The sequence below is a fragment of the Galeopterus variegatus genome, unplaced genomic scaffold, assembly GCF_000696425.1.
Source record: "Galeopterus variegatus unplaced genomic scaffold, G_variegatus-3.0.2 Scaffold1083, whole genome shotgun sequence".
NCBI classification, from domain to species: Eukaryota; Metazoa; Chordata; class Mammalia; order Dermoptera; family Cynocephalidae; genus Galeopterus; species Galeopterus variegatus.
Genome location: NW_007727194.1, coordinates 240,404 through 265,253, shown reverse-complemented (window position 1 = coordinate 265,253; position 24,850 = coordinate 240,404). Strand labels below are relative to the sequence as shown.

General features: G+C 32.4%; 1 protein-coding gene across 8 annotated transcripts in view; it reads right to left on the bottom strand.

Moving 5' to 3' along the window:
• Nucleotides 1-24,850, bottom strand: part of PHF14 (PHD finger protein 14) — a 172,764-nt gene that overhangs the window by 72,381 nt on the left and 75,533 nt on the right. For 6 of the 8 annotated variants that reach the window (XR_550639.1, XR_550640.1, XM_008574666.1 and 3 more), the window contains 2 exons: nt 12,468-12,518; nt 12,221-12,342 (listed from right to left, as the gene is read on the bottom strand). Coding sequence is in view for 6 of the 8 variants with exons in the window: in XM_008574666.1 (XP_008572888.1) it covers nt 12,221-12,342; nt 12,468-12,518 (173 nt within the window). In the remaining 2 variants the exon portion in view is untranslated. Of the gene's footprint in view, nt 1-11,223; nt 11,627-12,216; nt 12,343-12,467; nt 12,519-24,850 lie in introns of those variants that run through there. The other 2 variants (XM_008574667.1, XM_008574668.1) reach the window with 2 other exon arrangements.

Below are 24,850 nucleotides of genomic sequence, written 5' to 3'. Positions count from 1 at the left end.
ACAGGGAAGATAAAGGCAGAGTTCACAAATAACAGAAACAGCTTTCAAATCCAACAGTGGTTATAAACTCTCACACTTAATCATTCATTATACAATACTGCCTCCCAAAATATAGAAAAACACTTTAAAATTTAGTAAAATCTAGGCTCTTCATATAAACCTAGCAGGTTCCCTTCTTATATATCCAATATTAAAAATGTTGAGCTGAAGGGCCGAGCCCGTGGTGCACTCGAGAGAGTGCGGCGCTGGGAGTGCAGCAGCGCTCCCGCTGCAGGTTCGGATCCTATATAGGGATGATTGGTGCGCTCACAGCGCTCACTGGCTGAGCGCGGTGCGGCCAGTGTCAAAAAAAAAAAAAAAATGTTGAGCTGAAGAAGGAATAAAATGGAATAATTTTTTCATATTACAAGAAAGATTCACTTTAGTATTTCTTTACTTAGAAGTTCCCTTAGTGCATTAAACAGATATTTTTTTTTGGGGGGGGGGACATCTAATATATACATAATCAGAAACATGTCTAGAGTATAAATAGAAGGCAACCATATTACACTGCTAAGATGAAAACAGTGGGTCAGGAAAGGACTAGGCTGTGTGGAACCAGCAACAGAAGAACATGTGCTGGGGTTGCCTGGGGCTATATATGGGGCCAAGGATTCACTGTAAATATGCAAAGCACTTTTTGAGGTGATGGAAATACTCTAAAACGGGACTGCAGCGGCAGTTGAACAACTCTATAAATTTACAGAAAAATCATTAAGCTCTACATTTAAAATACTGTGAAATTTTATGGAATGAAAATTATATCTCAACAGAGTTGTTTAAAAAAAAGAAGTATTTGTTACTTATCAAAGGAAGTGGCTATTTGGAAGTGACTTATTTTCTACTCCTCTAGCTAAATGAGAAACAGGGCAACCAGGCTTCTATTCTAAGAGAAGAGAAAAATAATCACATTCTATATAATTAAAGTAGCCTGGAAAGAGATTCTACTGAGAGTATGTTTTTACACAAGAGCTTGTGACAAAATATAAACAAATAAGTAGCACGAGTCTGGAAACTTAGGATATCATATACTCTTTTAATATCAGAGCTAGTATGTTAGACCTAGAGATGACATAGTCTACGGTCCTCTCCTAAAATAAGAAAACTATGATCCATGGAGATTAAATGACTTGCTTAAAGTTACAGAATTGGCAAGTAACAAGCTTAAGCTAGTTGAGATCTCCTAACTCTCAGCAAAGTAAACAACTCTTACAAAATAAGAAATCATCAGTTAATCAAAAACCATTGTTACTTACTGTTTTAGCTTGCAACAAGCATAAAATATTTTTAAGTTTGTTCTTTATAATTTGTTTCTAAATTTTTTTTTTTCCTTTTTGTCTTTTTTACTGACCGGTAACGGGATCGCAACCCTCGGTGTCGTGCCTGTACCGGGGACTGGCAACGGGATTGCAACCCTCAGTGTTGCGCCCGCACCGTGCTCAGCCAGTGAGCGGGAACCGGTCTCCACATGGGATCCGAACCCTCGGCGGGAGCGCCGCCGCGCTCCCAAGTGGCGCACTCTCCAGTGCGCCACCGGGCCGGCCCAAGTTTCTAAATTTTTAAAAATAAAACAAATCATTCAGTAACTATTTAAAGAAATGTCCCAGTCCACAAAGAGATTATAAACTATTTTAATTGTATAGAGTTACAGATATAGCAATACATCAATAAATTAACTTAACAAGCATTTATTCTGAATTAACTGTAGTAAACTATGAGAGCCATCAGGAATAAATGGAAGGCCCAGACACTGACTTCACCTAATGGAAAAAGTAAAAATAATTCACAGACAATTTACAAGCAAGTAGATGACAGTGTGACATGGGGTTTTATGAGGGTTCCTAGAGGAATCAAAAGAAGAAGATTGATATGGGGTCATATAAGTCAGGAAGAATACATGAAAGAAGTATATACGGACCTAGTCTAAGAAGGAAGAAGAAAATATGATCTAAAACATTACAGAAAGCAGAAAAGTCTTAAGCTAATAGTTGTAGTGCACATTCAAGAGATCAGCATGACTGAAGAAAAGACGTTAGTGCTGACACATATGAAAGAAGCAACTGACAACTTAGATGAAATGAATAAATTCCTGAAAAACGCAGCTCATCAGAACTGACACAAGATGAAAGAAGAAATCTCAATAGCTCTACATCTATTTTAAAAATTGAATTCATTATCAAAAACCTTCTCACAAAGTAAACTCCAGATCCAGATGGCTTCACTGGGGACATCTATCAAAATTTAATGAATAAACAATATCTTAGACAAATGCTTTAACAACAAATAGTGAAGAGGGGAATACTTCTCAACTCCTTTCAGAGGCCCATATTACCTAATAAACAAAATCTGATAAAGAATTTTTAAAAAATTAACAGAACAGGGGGCCGGCCTGTGGCTCACTTGGGAGAGTGCGGTGCTGATAACACCAAGGCCCCGGGTTCAGATCCCACATAGGGATGGCCGGTTCACTCACTGGCTGAGCGTGGTGCTGACAACACCAAGTCAAGGGTTAAGATCCCCTTACCGGTCATCTTTTAGAAAAAAAAAAATTAACAGAACAGTACTTTCATGAATAGAGACATAAAATCTTTAGCATAACTTCGTATAGCATACATTATACGAAGTTATACGACTGATAACACCAAGGCCCCGGGGTCGGATCCCACATAGGGATGGCCGGTTCACTCACTGGCTGAGCGTGGTGCTGACAACACCAAGTCAAGGGTTAAGATCCCCTTACCGGTCATCTTTTAGAAAAAAAAAAATTAACAGAACAGTACTTTCATGAATAGAGACATAAAATCTTTATCAAAATATTAGCAAATAAAATCCAAAGTTATATAAAAGAGGCAATACATCATGACCAGGAGGGGTTTATCCCAGGATTGCAAGGTTGGTTCAACTTTTGAGGTCTCCCTGGGAAAGGGTGGAAGGAAACTCTGCTGAAACACTGTTCATGCATCTGTGCCAAGACTTCCTTTTTGAGGAGACTTGAAGACACTTTTCTCCACTGTGACTCAGCACTTTTCCACCTCCTAGTCCTTCCTCCTCACTCTCCCCCTAGCTCTTGGGTCCATAAACCAGCAGGAGCCTTTCATTTGGGACTGTGTCAGCAGAGAGACTAACTCCTTCTAGGCATACTCATATATAAGTATACTTCCACAACCCATCCCCCACCCCTGCCCAACTCCCCAATATTTGCACTGATGTACCTAACCCTTACCCAAAGCTGTTCAGTGGGAAAAAACTTAACATTCAGGAGCCAGCAACCTTTCCTGTTGGTGTCTTGTTTATACTATTGCAATAAGAAAAGAAAGGCTTATTACTTTCAATTTGACTCATCCTGTGGCAGCTCTGGACTCCAGCATAAACAGCTAGAAAATATTAAAAATATCCTATACAATAGCATCAAAAAATATTAAATACTTAGGAATACATGTAATAAAAGATATGCAAGACTACTACAAAAATGTCAATAAGAAAAAAATAATGCCTGACTATCTGAATAAATGGAGAGATACACCAAGTTAATGGATTGGAAGACTCTAAACTGTTAAGATTTTAATGTTCCCCAAATTCATCCATGTATTCAACACAATGCCCATCATAATCCCAACAATATTTTGGAGGGATCTTTTTAAAAACAACTGTGGTAAATATACGTAACACAGAATTTACTATTTTAACCATTTTTAAGTGTATAGCTCTGTGGCATTAAGAACATTCACGTTGTTGTGCAACCATCACTACATCCATCTCCAGAACTTTCTCATCTTCCCCAGTTGAAACATTAAATGGTAGTTCCCCATTCTCCAGGCACCATGGCAAGCACCATTTTACTTTTTGTCTCTATGAACTTGACTACTCTAGGTACCTCATATAAGTGGAATCATGCAATAATTGTTCTGTGATTGGCTTATTTCACTTCACATAATGTCTTCAAAGTCCATCTATGCATATGTTGTAGCATGTGTCAGAATTTCATTCTTTTTTGAGGCTGAATAATATTCCATTGAATGTATTTACCACATTTTATTTACCCATTCATCCATCAGTGGACTCCTGGGTTGCTTCCATCTTTTGGCTATTATGAATAATGCTGCTATGAACACAGGTGTAAAAATACCTGTTTGAGTCCCTGCTTTCAATTCTTTTGGGTGTATACCCAGCAGTGGTATTGATAAATCAAATGGTAATTCTATGTTTATTTTTTTCAGAAATTATAATACTGCTTTCTTTCCATAGAAAACACTTATTTTCTCTTTTGTTTTATGTTTTTGATTATAGCTATTCTAATGGGTGTGATGTGATGTCTCACTGTAGTTTTGATTTGTAGTTCCCTATGACTAGCAATATTAAGCATCTTTTCATGTGCTTATTGGCTATTTATATAACTTCTTTGGAGAAATGTTTTTTCAAGTCCTTTGCCCATTTTTAATGAGGTTGTTTACTTTCTTGTTGAATTGTAAGAATTCTCTATATATTTTTTATATCAATGCCTTATCAGATATGTGATTTGCAAATATTTTCTCCCATTCTGCGGGTTGCCTTTTCACATTGTTGACAGTGTCCTTTGATACACAAAAATTCTTAATTTTGAATGAAGCCCAACTTATGTAATTTTTGTTGCTGTTGTTACTTATGCTTTTGGGGTTATATCCAGGCCAGGCTTTCTTTCTTTTTTATTTTTTTCCCAACAAAAATGAACAAACATTCCTAACATTTATATGAAAGGATCTGGAATAGGAAAGAATCTGGAATAATAAAAGAGCTTACTATATGTGTCAGTAATCAAGACAGTTGGTACTGGCATAGGAATAAATACACAGCTTGATGGAATAGAATACAAACCCCAGAAATAGACCCACATTGAAAAAATCAATTGATATTTAACAGTGGCACCAAAACAATTTAATGTGGAAAGGCAAGTATTTTCAACAAATGGTACTGGAAAACTGGAAATCCACATGGGACACACAATCCTGAGACCATATACAAAAATTAAATTTAGATAGTTCACATATTTCAATATAAAAGGTAAAACTACAAAACTTCTAGAAGAAAACAAAAAGGTTAATCTTTGTGAATAGGACCTAACCATAGAATTATTAAACAGAAGATAAAAGAAAAAGTTGCTACAGTGGACTTCAGCAAAATTAGCAACTTCTGGTCTTTAATGATTCCGTTAAGAAAACGAACAGGTGAGCCACAGATAAAGAGAATATGTTTGCAAAACATATATTTGAAAAAGTATTTACATCCAGAATATATTAAAAATTCATACAACTCAATACTAAACAAAAACTCAACTTTTAAAAAAATGGGCAGAAGAGTTAGTTCACAAAGGAAGACATACAAATAACCAGTGAGCACACGAAAATGTACTCAACATCATTAATTATCAGGTTATTTAATAGAAATTAAAACCACAATGGGATTCCCCTACACAACCATTAAAATAGCTAAAATCAAATAAAGGCTAAAAATGCCATTTATATGAAACTCTAGAAGAGACAATATGGTGAATAAAATAGAAAAGTGGTTGCCTTTGAGCTTCTTGAGAGTGACAAAAATGTATCTTACATGAATGCATGCTTTTGTCAAAATTCACCAATTATTCACTTAATATTTATACATTTTATTGCATGTAATTTTTTCCACACACAAAAGCAAAAACAAAAACAACTAATGAACTTAGTAGATTTACTTTTTGAAGTGGTTTGGGTTAGCAATTCTGAAACTACTTTATGTGCATTCTAAGCTTGAGCAAATAGGTAAATATATAGCCCTAAGACTTAGGAGGTAGAGAACCATTGGATCTGATAATTTATAAATAAATTTTAATAAATGGAAATAGTATTTCCATAAATTGTTTGTGCTTGTTTCATCATTTCTTAAGAATTTACAACTATAGCGAAGTTGAACTGTTGTTTATTTAGTTCACATATTCTGGATTTAAAAATGCTAAAACAAGACAAATATGATGAAGTTTCTATACAGGTAGAGCTATGCCTTTTTACCTGACTTTTAAATTTTTGTTAACTAGATCTAAATTACTACGATTGTAGTTCATCAAAATATCTATTTTAAAAATTATATCAGAAAAGATGCTGTAATATAAAAGTTTAAATAGCTGTAACATTTGCTCTTTTTTCCTACTCATCTTTGACAAAAAAGGAAAAGAAAAATATCTTTGTTAATCACTACTCAGGTTGGTTTCCTTATACATTCTAGGTCTAGTTATATATTAAAGAGTGGCATTCTTATAAAGTTTTACTTCTGTTATTAAGCTGATTCAATTAAAAAGGGTAGCTTTTTAAAGGTTAATACAATTAAATGGACAGATTTTCTAAAACAATAATAAAATAAGCTTTCAAAACTAAAGGCTATCCGATAAGATACTTCCTTTTTAAAAAGATGTCAAAAAGCTTAAGAAACAATTGTTCACTAAAAAAATGGAAATTTTAAAATATTTCTCAAAATAGAAACATAGTTATGTTAGACACTCTAGAATGCAGAAGAAATGGATGCTTTGCATTTTACTGAATTTTAATTTTACTTAAGTATTAGATGATGCTATTGTTTGGTAATCATATCAGAATCTCCTTGAAAAGCAATTGCTTCTATAACAGTTACTTAAAAAATAAAGTAAATGTAAAAAAACCAAAGGGACAGATAAAAATCTAAGAAAATACTTTCAAAGAAGTCAAAACTATATTCCTTGGTTTCAATTTTCAATTAATTCCTAATGCTTCATCAGTTTGGATTTAGAATGCCAGACTTTTCTTCCCTTTTGGATGTGAATCCTGTTAAAAGCAGAAAATTTCTTTAGGATACTAATTATAGAAAGTCCATATGTCTTCAGAGACATCTTGCTGTGCTACTTTATCTTTGCCTTTTATATTAAATCTAACATAAGCATTAGGAAGATTAAATATATTGCCAAAGATTTCTTAATGCAACTTCATATGAAGTGTTTAAGCCACCAACAACTATGGTAAGGGGCCCTTTGTTTAGTGACTTGGAGAAAGGACATAGAGCTATACAAAGATGAGTAAGACAACCACCATGCTTTCAAGATACTTTCAAAGATAAAACTATCCCAGAGATAAAAACAGACAAATTTGAAGAAAGAGGTTTATCACACAGATTGTCAGGGTGACATGAGTGAATGGACGCACTTTACCACACTTAAATGAAAGAAATATTAGAAATTCAAGCTCTGGAAACAATTCTTCAAAAATAATAATTGCATAATATACTAATTCATGACAGGAATACAAGATAAGACAAAACAAAAAAATCTATCTTGGAAATTGTTAGTAGAGGCAAACAACAGAATCAGAAGTTTATCCAAAAACATCTTTGTGCAGAAAATGTCTGTTTTTAATGCATTCGAAATTTATTAGAAGACACAAATCATTTTAAAACCTATATTTGTTTCTTAGTTTTAATTTATAAGTATCCAAATAATATACATTTGCATCATCACTATACAATCATATGACACTGCTACATGAATATGCAAATTTTATCACCGTTAAGAGTGATAACTATATGATAAACTGCACCAAGAAACAGTAATCTAACTCTATAATCAGAATAAAATAACTGAATCCTAACTGTTCTTGAAAGAAACAAAACTAGGTTTCATTTTTCAAAGTAACTTAAAATAACCCATTTTTAATGATCTGAAATTCTATGAAAATAGTAACTCATGTTAACCAATTTTAGCTTTACTCTCAGTAGAATCAAATCTCAGGGGGACAACCCCTTTAGTTATGACCCAGGCAGTCTATAACCCTCCATACTAGTTGGAACAGAAAAGTTAATTAAAAATAAAAAGTCAGAATAATCAGAGAGACTAATATTTGAAATAGAAATCTAATGTATATGAATTCTTGCTGGTGTTCCTAATAACTTATAATAAAATCAAATTTAGTTGGGGGAAAAGCATTCAGAAGCCAGATGTTTAAAACGTGAAATAAATAAAAGTGCTAACAACATTGTTTAGAGATCACACTGACATCCTAACCTTGTAACCAAAATGCTTCAATACCTATATAATTTGCCATATACTCAAATAAAGAGGAGAATCTAGCAAGCATTTAATAGTGGAATTAGCTATAAAAGTGAAACAGCTTCATAGATCATTTCCTACCTTCAATGCTTCTGAATAATGGCCATAATACAAAATAAAATTAAAGATGCTATTTAAGAGGACATGGGTTCTAAGGTTCTCAGTTTTAGGAAAGCTTTTTTTCTTAATCCTACCTCTCATTAAGTAATAAAATGTGTCACACTGAGTTTACATAGTTAAAATAAAATATGAGGTTTAAAAGTTTGCTCTTATTCCTAATAGCTTGATAAAGACTTAAGGAGAGGAAAGGCCCACCTACTACTTCTAAAATCTATCTTCTGAAAATCAAATATGTCTAAGGAGAGGAATCACATCATTTCAACTTTTACACAGATATATTAACCAATCTCAAATCTGTGATTCCTATTTCCTTACCTAATACACAGAAGAAAAAAAAATTCACTATGCTTTAGGGACATAAAAGCAATCCTCCTTTATTAATAAGCCTTTTAAACATCTTCATCATACACTTATTTTATAATTAGTGACTCAAGTTGCTCTAGGGTTAAATTTTAAAAGTTTTTATTAATTCAGTAAAAAATAATCAGTCATTACTTTGTGAAGTTCATTTATCGAGCATTTATCATTCATTTATCAAGCATTTTCTGAGTATTGAATGTGCCAGGAACCATGGCAACAAAAATAAATAAGGTATCACTAAACGAGCCCATAAGTACCCCAATAAAGAACACCTGTCACAAACAGATAAATGCCCAAAAAGACCTCACAATTCCAAGACAGTTTCAATTTGGCCCTTAGCATTTAAATTGCACTAAATAACATAAAAAAATATATTCTCAATTGAAAATTTCTTTGGTAATTTTTAATGAAATTTTAAAAGTAGATGGCAAAAAACAAATTCTATTTTTTTAAATTCCATGATATACTGTAAACTATCTTTTTCTTTAAAACCTTAATAATTTTCATTATTTCTCATGTCTAGTGGTAATAGTTCAGTCTAATCATTTCTGAGAACATGTAACGACAAATTCAAATTTCTTTTTGTCCCCTACATTATAGAAAAAAAATTATATATAAACACAGGGCATGTACATTTTCTGAGTGGTAAAAAATAAGTAGTTATTATTGGAAATATGTTTTGACCCCTGTTTCAATGTCAACATATACATATCCTTTGTGTTACTAAATAATACTATTGTCCTAACATTTTATATAGAAAGGATTTTACTATCAGTCATCAATTATATACAAAATCCTTAATGGAACACAGCATGATTTTGATTAGGTAAAATGGGGGAAAATCTGAGACACAGAAATGCTAAATAACTTGCCAAAGCCCATAGAAAAACTTGTAGGCAAAACAGAAACTAACATTTGGAACCTTCTAATTATAGTTTACTAATAAATTGCATGCAATTTCCCAATGATTTAATGAAAATACATGTAAATTCACATACAGACATACACAAATAACTGAAAAAGCAAAGAAAATAATTAAGAAGGAATTTTCTGTATAGCCTGAATTACATAGAGAAGTGTGGTTTTAAAATCAAAGCTGCTAAAGAGCAGGTTCTTGTGAGCTATGTACATTAGTTCAAAGGAACTTGAGAAAATAAATACAATGTGTTCAATGAAAGATTATTAATTATGACCCAAGAAGTTTAATTTTGTAAGAGAACCTAATAGGCATACACAATGAATATAACATATCTCTGACCAAGCACTGAAATATATCTTTAGAGAAAATAAAGCCTTATTTAAAATATCTTAAAATTAAAGATAAAAATAATAGCATACATAACACTGAAAAGGTAATGTAATCATAAGTCTGGACTTCTGGGGGGGTGGGATTTTCAAACAATAATAGTGCAAATTCCAAAATAAATGAGATGTCAAGAAAAATGGTAGATATTAGCTTATAAAATTACTTTTATTAAACACATGAAATTCTACACAAAATAAAATTCTTCTTTAACCCAAGAAAAATAGTGCTTAAACTGAATGTATTGTTTTTAAAAGAAAGGTCACATTATAACCATTAAATATCTTTTGCCACTTCTTTATATCCAGCTTATTTTGTTCTCAGAAATACTAATACATATTTATAATATTTATAAAACATTTAATTTCCTCTTCATTACCCCTTTAAAATCCATTCAGAAAATCTATGACGTTATCTTCTTAACAAGGCAAAACCAAGGAAGGGGACTTTGTATAGCCATTATTTCTAGAGTAATAAAAATATCTTTACCTTCCAGTAGATTTTCACAAAATTCCGGACACTGGCATGTTGTGATAATGCAATTAGGAATGAAAATTTTATAACAGAAACTAATGAAATAAATAAGAAAGGCTAATAATATTCAAAAATTTATCAAGATTAGAAGAAAATGGTACTTTTTTTTTTTAAAGACAGCTAAAATATTATGGGTTGGAAATGCCCTGTTATAAAGTGATTTTTTTAAATAAATATTGTATTCATTTCCTAGGTTCTTTATTTTAAATATACAACAAAAACAAAACAACCTGGTAAAAATGTGTAGGTCCTACAGCAAAAAGGCCTAATCAATCTATTATCTCAATAAAATTAATAAGGGGGTAGATATTCATATAAATTCAACTAATAAAAAAGAGGATCACTCGTTGTCTGAGTGTTTAACTACTGTTTCAAATGAATCATGGTCCGTGACCAACCCCTGATCCCAAGTGAATTTCCCTGGCCTAAATTTTTACTCATTATTTAAGATTATGTGTTTTTTTCTTTTATTTATTTTTGTTATTTTATATATTCCATTATGCTATGCTTGGGATTTCATTTTTTACATACTTCAAAAAATTATGTGTGATCAGAATTATTCATGTGTATTTCCTGAACCTGGAATTACTTTGCCCTAAATTTAAATGCACGTAACCTTCAGGATAGCTTCTATGACATTCTACATGAACTACTTCAAAAAACAGTGGCCAAATACTGTAGAATTTATTAACTTTGTTAAAGCACTTTGTAGTTTTCTTCACTGGAATTTGTACTACTTTGTCCTTATCTTTCTCAATAATAGTATTAAGAAACTCATTAAATTTAAAACTGCATGCCTTTATTTGAGAAATTATGATAATAAAGAACATCATTTTGAGAGTAAATACTTAAAATCATATAACAACATTAATATTTTATCAAGATAAGTTGATTCTCTTTGAAATGTTTAATTTCTGTGTCCTCAGTTCATTTAACAGGTTTTTATCAAAAGATAATTTTTGAAAGAAATCAAAAAGGGTTCCCTTACAATACTATAAGAACCTTCGTGACCCTGTCCTTTGGAAGATTGATGCTTCTTTTAAATGAGCTTCCCTTTTGTTCACCAACCCTCAGCCCCATCTCACCCAGGGCTCTGAGCAATTCCTCATTACAGCAAAAGAGGCAAACAGCTAAAGGTAGCAGTCTCCGGATGCTCAGGAATATCTGTTGTGCAGCATCAGCTGAGATTCCTGGTTAACATTATGTTGATGTTTTTTTTTTTTAAAGTACCAAAACAAAATAAAGAAACAAAGAAGAAAACAAAACAAAAATCAAAATCTATCTAGGCCATCTTTTCACCTTTCTTTATTTCATAAGAGAGAAGCATTTAACACATTTGTTTTGATAAACAATAACAAAGTGCTACTGAAGCTCTTATCAATAAAAAGTCTGTCATAATCATTGCAATAAATTTCAACTTTTGTAATATATTAACAGAGCTTAGTAATTTTATTGCTTATGAGATAAAACACAATAATCTTAGTACAAAGTGTTCAGATCAAATTATTTTTGTGGCCTCTATATACAGAGCTTTGTCAAAAGAAAATTAATTTTCTTGTGTTGAAAACCCAGATTATTGCCCTTATTTACATCTAAATCCAGAGTATGACCATGTGTGGCAGGTTAATAAGTGGATGAAATCTGTTTCTGAAGTACTGTTTCCACTAAATAAAATTTTAAGAAATGTTCTACACTGTATTTTTTTTTTCATTTTATCTATGATGAGAAAATGATAAACATGTAAATTTAATCCCCTAAAGACAAGGTCTCCTCATCCAATTTACCTGACAAGATTTTCATTGTCTCCAGTTCCCTTGCAAGTTGCACATTCAGTTCTTAAATCTTCAGCCTTGGGCTTCTTTTGTAATACAGACTGTCTTTGTCTTCTTTCTCTAGGAACTCTCTCCTGCCATACAAGGGAGAATAAAACAAAACATGAAACAAAACCAGGATATGAGGAAAACAAACAATTTTAAGCAAAGAAGTTTCTCAAAGTTTAGACTGTGTAAAAAATGCTTAACTTATTCCAACCTCATGTTTTTCTTCCTCAGGAATGAAGCTTCGTTTTCGTCCTCTGGTTCTCTAAAATAAATAAATAAATAGATAGATAGATAAATAAATAAACAAATCCACACAAATATCTAATGTTTAATAAATGATAAAAGTAAACTTTCTCTGTTAAATGATACTGCTTAAGTTAGGCACTTGTTAAATTAGTATTTCTAGTTAATGCTATACTGCTTTGCTCCACTGCAATTTGTTACAATTTATGTCTTAAGAAATAAAAGCATAACAAATTAAACAGACTTTACAGTGTTTTACTTCTAAATAAACAAGTAACAAGTATCTGATGGGAAAAATAAGTTCTCCAAAATTATTTTGAAGATTTTAAAAAATACTTTGTACTTGTCATATAATTATGATTTACTCAGAGCATTTAAATTTTCATAACTTACTACACTTCTACAACTGAAATACTAAGCCTGGAGTCATACCACATCTACTGTTTGCCCACACGTGTGCACATTCACACACGCTTGTGTAAGGTAAAGAAACAATTCGTAAGCAGCCATAAAAATGTAAGACAAAAAGGTCTTACATGTCCCAAATCATAGTTAAGATAAAACTAATTTTAAAATGGTCTAAAATGACTTACTTTAAACTAATTAACTTAAAATTTACATCGTATATTCCAGAACACATTTACCATTTGAAAGAACATTATCCAAACGTTTAAAAGAAATGTTAAATACAATAGTATTTTCAGCTAATATGTTACAAATCACCTACACAGCACAGCCTCTGTAGACTTATAATCTCCATATGCAAACCACTGCTCTTTCCAAACGAAGAGAAAGGAGGCACCACTCCTACAAATTACTTTGACAGCCGAGATCAAAGAACATTCCCAAGTTAGAGTACCAAATAATTCTAAACAGAATTACTTTCTAATACAATTACATTGATGTTTTCTTAGATCACTGTAATGTCAGTATTGCACAATACTTAAATCCACTGATATATAATACCATACTACTTGCATAATGTTTAATTTACCCCTAAGATAACCTAGAGTCAACTAGTCATTCAAAAAAAGTAAATTTATAGGCTATGTATCTGTTTACATTTGTATTGCCAATCAGTATGTTTTACTTACATTATAGAAGTAATTGGGAAGAAAAAATAAGACTGTATCCAAGAACGACTTGTAAATGCAGACCCTACATCTACTATTCTTACTTCCAAAGAACAATACTGAGCCTTGGTCCTCAAAATATCAATCGTGTCCCATAAGCACTGGCATCCCCTAGGCACCAGTTAGAAAGGCAAAACTTAGGTTCAGTCCAACATGCTGAATTAGAACCTGCCTTTTAACAAGAATCCCAAGTAAATCAAAGACGCATTGTTTAAGAACACGAGTGTAGAAGTATCGGAAACACTTATTCAAGTTCTAACTGTAACCTTATGGCTAGTTCTTTCTAAATTCATTGCTTTCCCTCCTGCCCTTTTAATGCTTCAATTTCTGTCCCCTGACACAATTCATCCCCGAATCGGTAAGGACCATGTCATATTCTTCCTTATACCCCCAATTAAACTTAATGCAATGTTTATTGCATAAAAGCTCAACAAATTTGTTTTAATAAGATTAATTATAAGCTGTTAGATGGAAACTAATAAATGTTTATACAAAATAAAACAAATGTTAAAAGATTTGACAGAAAGTTTAGATTAATTTTTCCCTCTGGTAATCTATTACCCAAAGTGCATAATTTACACATATAGGGCATTTCAATAAGGTGCTCAGAATTAGTAGTAACCAATATCAAGGGGAAAATATTCAAATTACTCATTTTAGTTCTATGAACTTCTAAACAGAATGCTCAAAAGTCCTCATACATTTCCACATTTCTCTTCATTCAATCCATCTTTTAGGTAACGATGTAGCAAATGTATCATCTAGTTTTTAATTAATTTTTCAATATATATGTTAATGCTGTAGGCTCATGTTTTCAATTCTTTTGAAGATATCTAATTATTTATTATTTTTGAAAATACTTGTATATCTTCAGACATCTGGTATGATCCCATCAATTGGAACTTTTTTCATACTCACACTGCAATTAGTATCATGCCACATAATTCTAATTAATGATTCTATCACACAATGGTATAGCTATATTGCTTTCTGTATTAATAAATTTCTTCTAATATAACTATCTATATATTTATTAAAGTGTTATTTTAAAAATGAATAGGTATATTTGTAATTATCTAAAACATTCTTTTTAAATTAAGTGCATTTATTACCAAATGCACTTAATCACTGATGTATTTGTGTAGTAATATTAAAGAACACAATTTCCAGCTAGAAAAACAAGGTTGTTGTAAAAATATGAAATAATGCCATCTCAGATCTCTGAAAAAGCAGTGCAGAAAAGTGACTTGCTGATGTCACACACCTGATAAGTGAAACAGGTAAACTTCAAACCCAGGTATCTCAACTCTCAATTCAGTGATTTTCTTGCATTCAAATCCAAGATTAATAATTTAATCCCAAGTAGCAATGAGCAAAATTATTGATAAAGCAAATCTCCTATTCCATTTGTATACTTAAATAAACTGTAATATTATGATGTGCCCAATGAAGATTTCTTACATTTCAAAACAAGTAAATTAGAGAATCAGTACAGCCTAGTAACACCAAAAGAAAAGAAAAGAAAAGAAAAGAAAAGAAAAGAAAAGAAAAGAAAAGAAAAGAAAAGAAAGAAAGAAAGAAAAGAGAATTATACCCAATGGAGAGCAAATTCAAATTCCATCTAATTTGGTAGCTCCATATAATACAATAACTAACATGATTCATTACCAAAGTAATTTTCAGCACACTTCTTTAGCAAATGGTGCAAAAAAAGAAAGAATGCCAAAAACATATTTGGATCATCTAATGAATGTAAATTATCAAAAAACTGGGACACCATCTCAGATGCACAGAAGTATAGTTGGTCCTCTTGTTTGTGGGTTCTGCATCGCCGGATTCAACCAACCAAGGATCAAAAATATTAAAAAAAATTTTAAGGGCCGGCCCGGTGGCGCACTGGAGAGTGCGCCGCTTGGGAGCATGGCAGCGCTCCCGCCGAGGGTTCGGATCCCATGTGGAGACCGGTTCCCGCTCACTGGTTGAGCACGGTGCAGGCGTGACACCGAGGGTTGCGATCCCATTGCCGGTCCCCGGTACGGGCGCGACACCGAGGGTTGCGATCCCATTACCGGTCAGTAAAAAAAAAAAAAATTTTTTTTTAAAATACAATAATAAAAAATAATATAAATTTAAAAAACACAATATCACAACTATTTACATACTATTTACATTGTATCAGGTATTATAAGTAATCTAGAGATGATTTAAAGTATAGGGGAATATGTACATATGTTATATGTAAATACTATAAATAAGAGATTTGAGCATTTTGGTATCCACAGGGCTCCGAGAACCAACCCTCATAGATACTCAGGGAGAACTGTACTCATAACTGGTGGTCACTTCATGATATATGTTGAAATTTACACAAACTATTTTAAGAACAAAATAAATAAAGCAGCAGGGACTAAAAAACATGTAACAAATTTTAATTAATTCTTTAGAGCTGAGATTATCTTAATTTACAATTAGGTCAAATGCATAAAAATTTTCCCAATGTTAGAATGATTTATTTGGCAAATGAATTAAATTTAAAACCAAAACACTCAGTGCCTCAACATTTTTAATAACACTAACTAAACTGGGCTTCACATCTTGACCTGTGAATTATATTCTCTAAATTTAACACTGTTTCTGCTTTTTGATGTTTCTGATGACAAATCAACATCTATACAAATAACAATAAGTCATATATATTTAGAAGAATCATAAGGAATGCCTACCTATGTGATTTATATATAAAAGAACACGCCTATTCATGAGAAAAGTTATAAATTCAACGTTAATTCAGATAATTAAGTCAAACCTTGAAAACTTTTGTCAAGCTAAAGTGTCGGATTTATACTGGGAAATAAATGCCAGTAGCTTTCTGGCAGCTGTTCAAAATGCTTCAATATAAAGTGTATTCCTACACACACACACACACACACACACACACACACACACACACACACACACACACACACTAAGGGGCTTCAAAAAGTTCAAGAAAAGATTCATATTATCTTTTCATTCCATTTTTCCATGAACTTTTTGAAGTACCCTCGTATATATAAAAAAATTCCTAAAACGTGTTTTTCAATTATGAAACTATATTGAAAACAAGGTGTGAACGAAGTGCCACCTGTTTCTGCTGGCTATCAACAAACAACAGATGGAATGGTGATCACCAAAATGAGTGTTTTTCCTTCTGGTCAAAGGGCTGTAGAGTTTATTTTTATCTAATTTAATAGTAATATAATAGGGTTATGAAAATAAAAAGAATATTATGGCCAATTTGGATTAACTACTGTAAATTAAAATAACCACAGGTCTAAAGATATAAAACATACTTTTTACATGATGTGTTCCTTTAAAATCCTTTTCACAAACTATCATATACACAAAAGAAGTAAAATCTTGAAACTCCACCCATTCTTCATTTTCTTTATTTCATACTCCCAGAAATAAATTAAAATGATCGATTTCAAAGAAGCAAAAAGCATAACAGCAGCCTTTGCGTTCTGAATAAGATTACTTGAGCTAAGGACATCCACAGTGGATCTCTTACAGGTAGCCAAAATAAGTTAAATATGTTCTAGTTCCCCATAGAAATTGTTTGCCAGTGTTTCTTCTATGACAGCCAGACATTTTATAATCTGTTTAGTATCTCAGAGGTCAATTTGAGTCTACTAATAGATAACTCTGGTATCTAAAGGCCCCCTAAATAACTCCTTTCCCATAACTGTAATAATTCAAACGGTTATTATAAAGATAAGTAAAATAAGACATGGACATAACACACAATAACATTTAGTCACTTCAACAGAATTGAATCCAAATGTTTCAACAGTTTTCCTAAGCTAGCATCCAAAATATATATATATTTTGTATTTTCAGATTCTCACGGCCTAAGTCCTAACAGTATTAAATAGGCATCTTGCATATGTATAAAACTAGTTAAAACATAAATAAAATAAAACTAGACTCTAGGATATTTGAATATCTCTTAAATAAAGATTGCCACTTGAAACAGGCTACTGGCTCACGGTGCTAAGAAGGAAAACAGATTACACAAGTGTAAGTCCCTTTTTAAAATGACCTAAAAGAAATAGTGCATTCTGGAAAACAATATGGTTTTCAAAGCTGCTAAAATGTACTTTGACTATTTATTGGATTTATCTTGCAAGGAAAAAATATGTATAAAACACAACAAAATTTATGAGTCAGAAAGAGAGATCTCAGAACTTCAAAGAGAGTAGATGATGCGTGTGTGTATGTAAAAGACTATGGAAAGATAGGCCCCAGCAAGTCCTTTGGCACTTGTATAAAAGATGAAAAGTCACTAGATGACAGAGAGTGTAAAGAAAATGAAAAGAAAATCTGAAAGCTTTCAAGTTACATTAAAGTTATTAGAAAATATGCCCAAAAGTACTAACATCAATTTTAAAGTAACTTCAAAAGGGACAGGGGGAAGCTAATTTATATATTTTCTAAAGTAATTTCCTTAACTAAAAGGAAGTAAAAAGTTTTCACATAAAAAATAATACAGAAAAAATGCCTAAATGATAAGGTACTTAAACAGAAGTATCTCTGGCTATCTTTACAGCAATTCTAGTTTTACCGATGAAATATGATAAATACAGGAGAATGGGACCAATTCCCTAATGGTAAACGGAACAGGTCCTGTTCACCTGGAGGTCAGGTCCATAATATCTACAGATATTAAACAAATAGTTGCATAAGTAATTTACTCATAAATGTGGTAAGTACAACTAAGGTGAAGTATAAAAATAAAATCATATGCTGCTCAGATCTTTAAAAATCTCAACTACAGTCTATTTATCAAAATTATGAGTGAGTCATATTTGCATCATCCTCAATAATAATATAAAACTCTACATTCACCTTAAAGATGGATAATGCTAACAAACTTAAAAAAATTCTCAAAGAAACAGATTTAAGTGTGATGCTGGCAACCCTCTGGCAGAAATGGGAAAGGAGTTAAAGATTGGATAAGGAAGGGCAAAAGGATGTGGAGAAAAGGGAACTTCTCATACATTGTTGGTGGGAATGTAAATCAGTACAGCCATTATGAAAAATAGTACAGAACTGCCTCATAAAACTAAAAATAGAACTACCATATGATCCAGCAGTCCTACTACTTTTTATATATCCAAAGAAAAGAAAACCAGTATGTTGAAGAGATATCTGCACTCCTATGTTTACTGCAGCACTATTTATGATGGCTAAGATATGGAATCAACCTACGTGTCCTCTGACAGATGAATGGATAAAGAAAACGTTGTATGCCAGGGTTCAAGCCCTATACTAGCCAGCAAAAAAAAAGAAAAAAAAGAAAAAAGTGGTATATATACACACAATGGAATACTACTCAGACATGAAAAAGAATGAAATCTTGTCATTTGCAGCAACATAGATGAGCCTGGAAGACATTATGTTAAGTGAAATAAGGCAGGCCTAGAAAGATAAATACTGCATGTTCACAGTCATATGTGGGAGCTAAAAAATTAATTAAACTTAAAGAAAACTAAATAAATTTATGAAAGCCGACCTTTGAAACAGACATTGACCATGGATGGTATAAATCATAGGAATCCTGAAGGAAAGAATTGCTTAACTCAATCAAAATAAAAGGTACTCTCCTCACCAAAGCATCTAATAAGAAAACCCCTATATTGAATTGTGTTGCTTCTATAAGTAAAGAGGAAGGAAGGAAGTCACTGAGCTAACAGAGGCTAACATATCATGTATCACAAGAACCTTTATTTTTTTAAGATTCTCTACTTCACCCATGTTACTTTCTTTCAATTATTTAAAAAAAAAGGAAAAAGAGGGAGGAGGAAACCTGACTCACTTATAATTACACGGTAAACACTGTGAGGGCTCAGCTAGACATCCAGCAAGCCAGGGAAAAAGGAATGAACTCTTTCTCAATTTTAAATACAAGTACTGTGAGCCTGTAAAAAAGTCCAGGTTCACCTTCTTTGGACTACATTAAAGTTATCCTCTTGGTGCTTACAACACTTCAAGTCACTGTCTCTATATTTATATTGCCAGTGATTCATTTAACCACTTAATCAAGAACCTACTGCATCTCTTGCACAATGATCACAGCTGGGAAAATATGAATGAAAAAGACAATATCCTAGTCCTCGAAGAAAAAAGACAAAGGGGGGAGGGGAAAAGGAGTCTGGAAATATTACTTTAGAGGGCAACTACCAGATGTGCCAAGTAAGCACTGCATTAGGCAGTTGGTTCCTTTGCTAGATTATCTGTGGTCAATTTGTTACACACCTCTACCATAGCCATCACCAAACACCATCCCTTTTCTTTAAGACTGGAAACCACACTTCCTATAATCCCCTTCCCTCTACACCATGTCAGTAACCTGAGATTTGAAAAGGGAAAGTAAAGCGAAGGCCATTTTTTTCTCAGGCAGTCATGGGGGTCAGATGCATTGCTTCTTCAGATGCTGTGGCTTTGCAGACCTTTCCATTAGCTCCCTCTTCATGGTCCTGGCAGACTTTGCAGACTTCCCCATGAATTCCCATTTTTTCACCCACTCAACAGTGCTGTTCAGGCTGAGCCATTCACCATCAAGTTCTCTGGCCTAATGTCAGCTCTCACCAACTGCTGAGTGCTTTGATTTCACTAACAATTTCTCTGATGTTCAGCAGAGCTCCTCTGACCCAAGGTGATATCCACATCCCTAGCTATTGCCAATCCCAATTCCACACAGAATAACCCATTTTCCTGTAGTGATGCAGTCCATAAGCTATTGCAAACATGCAGAGCCTGTGATTCTGGACCATGGAGAAGTGCCTGGAACAATTACTAGTAATCTCATCCACAAAGCCAGCATAATGAAGTAGTTAAAGGTATGGGCTCAGGAGGTAGATAAATTTAAATCTTGGCTCTGCCACTTAGGAGCTGTGTGTCCTTAGGCAAGTTACTTAAATTGTCTCAGTTTCTCCTCTGTAAAATTTTAATGGTATTAGTAGCTACTTCGCAGGATAGTTATGACAACTGAACTAATAGAAAGCAAACTGTAAATACCATATAAAAATTAAATAAAAATATATTCCTCAACCCTTTCTCTTCTTTAGTCTTAATCCTCCTATTTTTATCCAGTAATAAAAGAGAATAAGTTATTGAGATGTTGAAATAACTAAAGATTTAGTATCTGCAGAACCAATCTAAGATGTTACAAAGTCAAATTTCTAGAGCTAGACACAGTATATGAAGTATTTTCTAAAACCAGATCATTCCCCTTTTACCTATCAATACTTGAATACTTCTATGTTTCTTGACCTATCCCCATACTACTTTTCTGTGTCTCACTGATAATTTTTTCTTTTTTTTTTTGACAGATACACCAAAAGAAATGTCAGATATCCAAAGTTCAAAATATGTAGCCTTGTAATGAAGGTAGGTTCAAGGTACAAGAACTGAGCCAGGAAAGGGAAATGTTAGGAGACAAGTCCAAGGGTACTTTCTCTTTAATTACATTTAAGAAACTTATGACAGAAAAGTATGCGCATATTACTTTTATAGCTGAAATTTAATTTAAAGATAATTCTACTGTTCAGAATGATAAATTAAAAAAAAAAACTGATGGCACCCTAACAATTAAACATGAGGTAACATTAAAATATAAAGCAGAGAGAATCTTTATGTTTGTATAAGAAGGGTACATTCTCAAAGTATAATATTTTTATTCTCACACTTAGAAATACTTCTTTTAACCCATAATTTTTACTCTAAATCTTCAGTGCTATAATTTTTTTTCAAGTAAATTTTCAGGCTAATCTTTTTATCATCCTCAAGTAGGAAAAAGTAATAATGGAACTGCTCACCTTGAAAAGCATCTATATCTAAGACTACTGTCTCAAAATATGCTATATTCTTTCAGATTTCTATAAATCTTTATTAAGGAAACTAGTGCAGAATCAAACAAAAAATGACTTTTCTCAGTATCCAAATAACAAAAATATAGTAAGCCTTGTCAAAATGTTTTATTTCCTGTTGAACTCTCTGGCCATGATAAATGAAAACTGCCTTTCAGCAGGAAAAAGTAGATGCCATTATTTCAAACAGCAACCTCGTTTGGCACAAAGCATTAGAGTACAAAGATTGAGTCTATGGGCCCATCTCTCTTAACATTGATTAAATGCACAGATCAAAAAGATATTCATTGCTTAACCAAAAAAAGCCGAGATGCAATAAACCAAATGTTTTAGGTAGATTTGGAGCAACTAGTTAGGAAAGGAAAAACATGGGAAAGAAAACCACTATGTACTTCTCCATCTTCACTTTCAATATCAACTTCCCCAAGGTAGAATAATCTTCATATATTTCATTAACTTCAAAACTACTGCACTGTGAATGACAGGAGTGATGTCAATGCTCTTGCGCAAGCTTTAAAATGAAAACTGTTGACATTTAATCCAAAATACAAAGAAAAGGAGTACTGAACGTAACATTTAATGTGAATGAACTCAGTTATGCAAGTTAGTAGGTAGATATGTGTTTGGCTTCCCATACATAACACTGTGCTGAGGAAAGAAACAGGAACATTCTGGATTTCAGATTAGAGCACCACACTCCCAACTATGATATCTAATAACCAAACAACAACTCCATTCCTACCTCAACTAAATGTTCATTCACAGACCTCAGAAATGACCCAAGTTATTAATTCAGGATATTTGGGTTTGATGCTTATTCTGCTACTTAATATTTGTAAAATCACACATAAGTTACTCAAACTTTCTGTGCCTCAGTTTCATTTTGAGTAAAATAGGAGCTATAATAGTTAAGTATAACCTTTTTTTTTTCTTTAAAGGGGAGCAGGGTGGGGAATTTAGTATGGTGTCTGGCATATAATGAACCCTCAATAAATCATCTTATATAAAGGTAAACTAATCCTCCCCTCCCCTGGCTGCATCCTCTTCTAACTTGCTTATCTGAAAAATGTAATGAAGTAAAATAAACAAAGGTCAAGTAGTAGGAAGAAATACAAAATAATAAAATGGCTGCATTTATAAGCAGAAGTAACAACATAACAGGATTTGCTCAAATATTCTACATGTGAATCCCTTTCTTCCCTTCACTCCCTTACTACTACCATGATGTTATTTTTAAACATAAAGACAAAAAGTACAAAAAGTAAGAAAGTAATAGCAGGTGATAAGGAAAATTATTCAATAAAAATGGGACTTCAATTTAAGTGCCTTAATCATTTTATATTTTTGATGGTTTTGGGCAACTCCACAGAGGCAGCCCTTTACTAAGGAGCTCTATAAGATTACTTTTACTGTAAAGTCTGAATTTTTAAAAATAAAATTATTCTAAGAGAATACTAATTCATATATCTCACAAAATGGATTATTAAAACAAGAGAAAAACAGTTTTCAGTAGCATAACATAATGTAAAACTACTTTTCTAAGCTGTGCAATCACTGTAACTTAAGGGAACATAACAAAATGATAGAAATTGATACAAAGTTACAAAATGATCATTTAAAAAGTTTTATTGAGTGGTACATTACTTTGAATAGAAGATTGAAGCTTAAGGTATGTCATGATTAACCTATATACGTCATGATGGTAAAATTTTCTTCAAAATTTTGATAGAATAACACTCAGGTGAAAATGAACTATACCCTGTTCAGTAATGGCAGGAAAAGTGAAAAACTGACAAATACAAGAATATTCCAAGATACTTAAAAATAAAATATCCCACATTGTAATACATGTTCTAATATAAAAAGTTTAAGTAGGAGGATATTAGAAAGAACAATTTCAAAATGTAACAAAGGGAGAGATAAATCAGTTTCTTATTGGAAAAGGTAGTTTGGTTATACAAGTTAGTGGGCCATTATACCTTTGGATATCCATAATTAATGCTGTGCTAAGAAAAGAAACTAACACCTCATTTTCAATCATACCACCTGGAGTATTAATTTTAAATGGTTAATTAATACAACTCAAAAACAGATGATAGATAAAAAAATTAAGCTAACAATAGGAACTCAGCCTAAACGGTAAGATCAACATCAAAATGATTGCTCACTCTCTTTTGTATCTCTCATTCTTACATTCCTTTATCAGCTTGTTATGGTACCTGACCAACTGAACATGCTTATCAAAGGTTTTCTGAATGGGTTGATGGAGGGGAGAAAGATGTGAGGGAAAGAGGAAAGGTAATAATCATAAGTATTATCTACACAGTTATTTTCAAACTTTATTCTGCATAAGGATAGCATCTAAGAAATTTGCATAGCCCAGCCCCATTAATTCTAATTCATTAGCTTTAAGATGGGTCCGAAGTGTACATTTCAACAAACACTCCAGATAAACCTGATGCAAGTAATCCATGGCCTCTAAAGCACCATTTTCAAACCTGGTACCAAACAATACTCTATGCTGTAATAAAAAATGTGTCTTGAAAAAAATGCTCTTTGATAAAACAAGTTAAGAAAAAGGATAAATAAACAAAAATAATGTAATCATGTTTGTAATAGTAGGATTTTATAGAGCATCAATGTGCATTTGAATTCACACTAGTGATAAAATAACAATATGCATTTCCTAAAATTACTGGCCACAGAATCCTTCTTAGTGTTTTACCCACCAGTATCTATAAGAAGCCTAAAACTTTTAAACAAGAAAACTAGAAACAAAAAAAATAAGATGAAAGAAATAGGAATATATTAGAAAATTTTAAAGCTTCTTTACAATTCTAGGATGGAAAGGCAGACAGGTAAAGGAGAAAAAAAAACAGAAGGCTCCTTTAAGTTATTAACAGGTCCTCTTTTATCTTAAGTAATACTGAACTATGGGCACAAAAATATCACTATCATATACATAACTTCCCTCTAAATGATAATTGAAATTAAAGACAAAACTGGTCCATAAGGATTTCTTTAAACAATAAACTGAAAAAATGTTTCATAAGAGGATAATCTTTGTAGACATAGACATATGAAGTAGTAATAGCATTTCTCTAAGATCTTAAAAATAGCTGTCGATATTAGCATCAGTTATAGAAAATATTTTGGAAATAGAAACTAGAAGGCTTATTTTAAAAAGAATCTCTCTAGTTTCCTTACAAACAAAATATATATATATATATATATATATTTTTTTTTTTCCTTTTTGTCTTTTTTCGTGACCGGCAACGGATCGCAACCCTCAGTGTCGCGCCCGGACC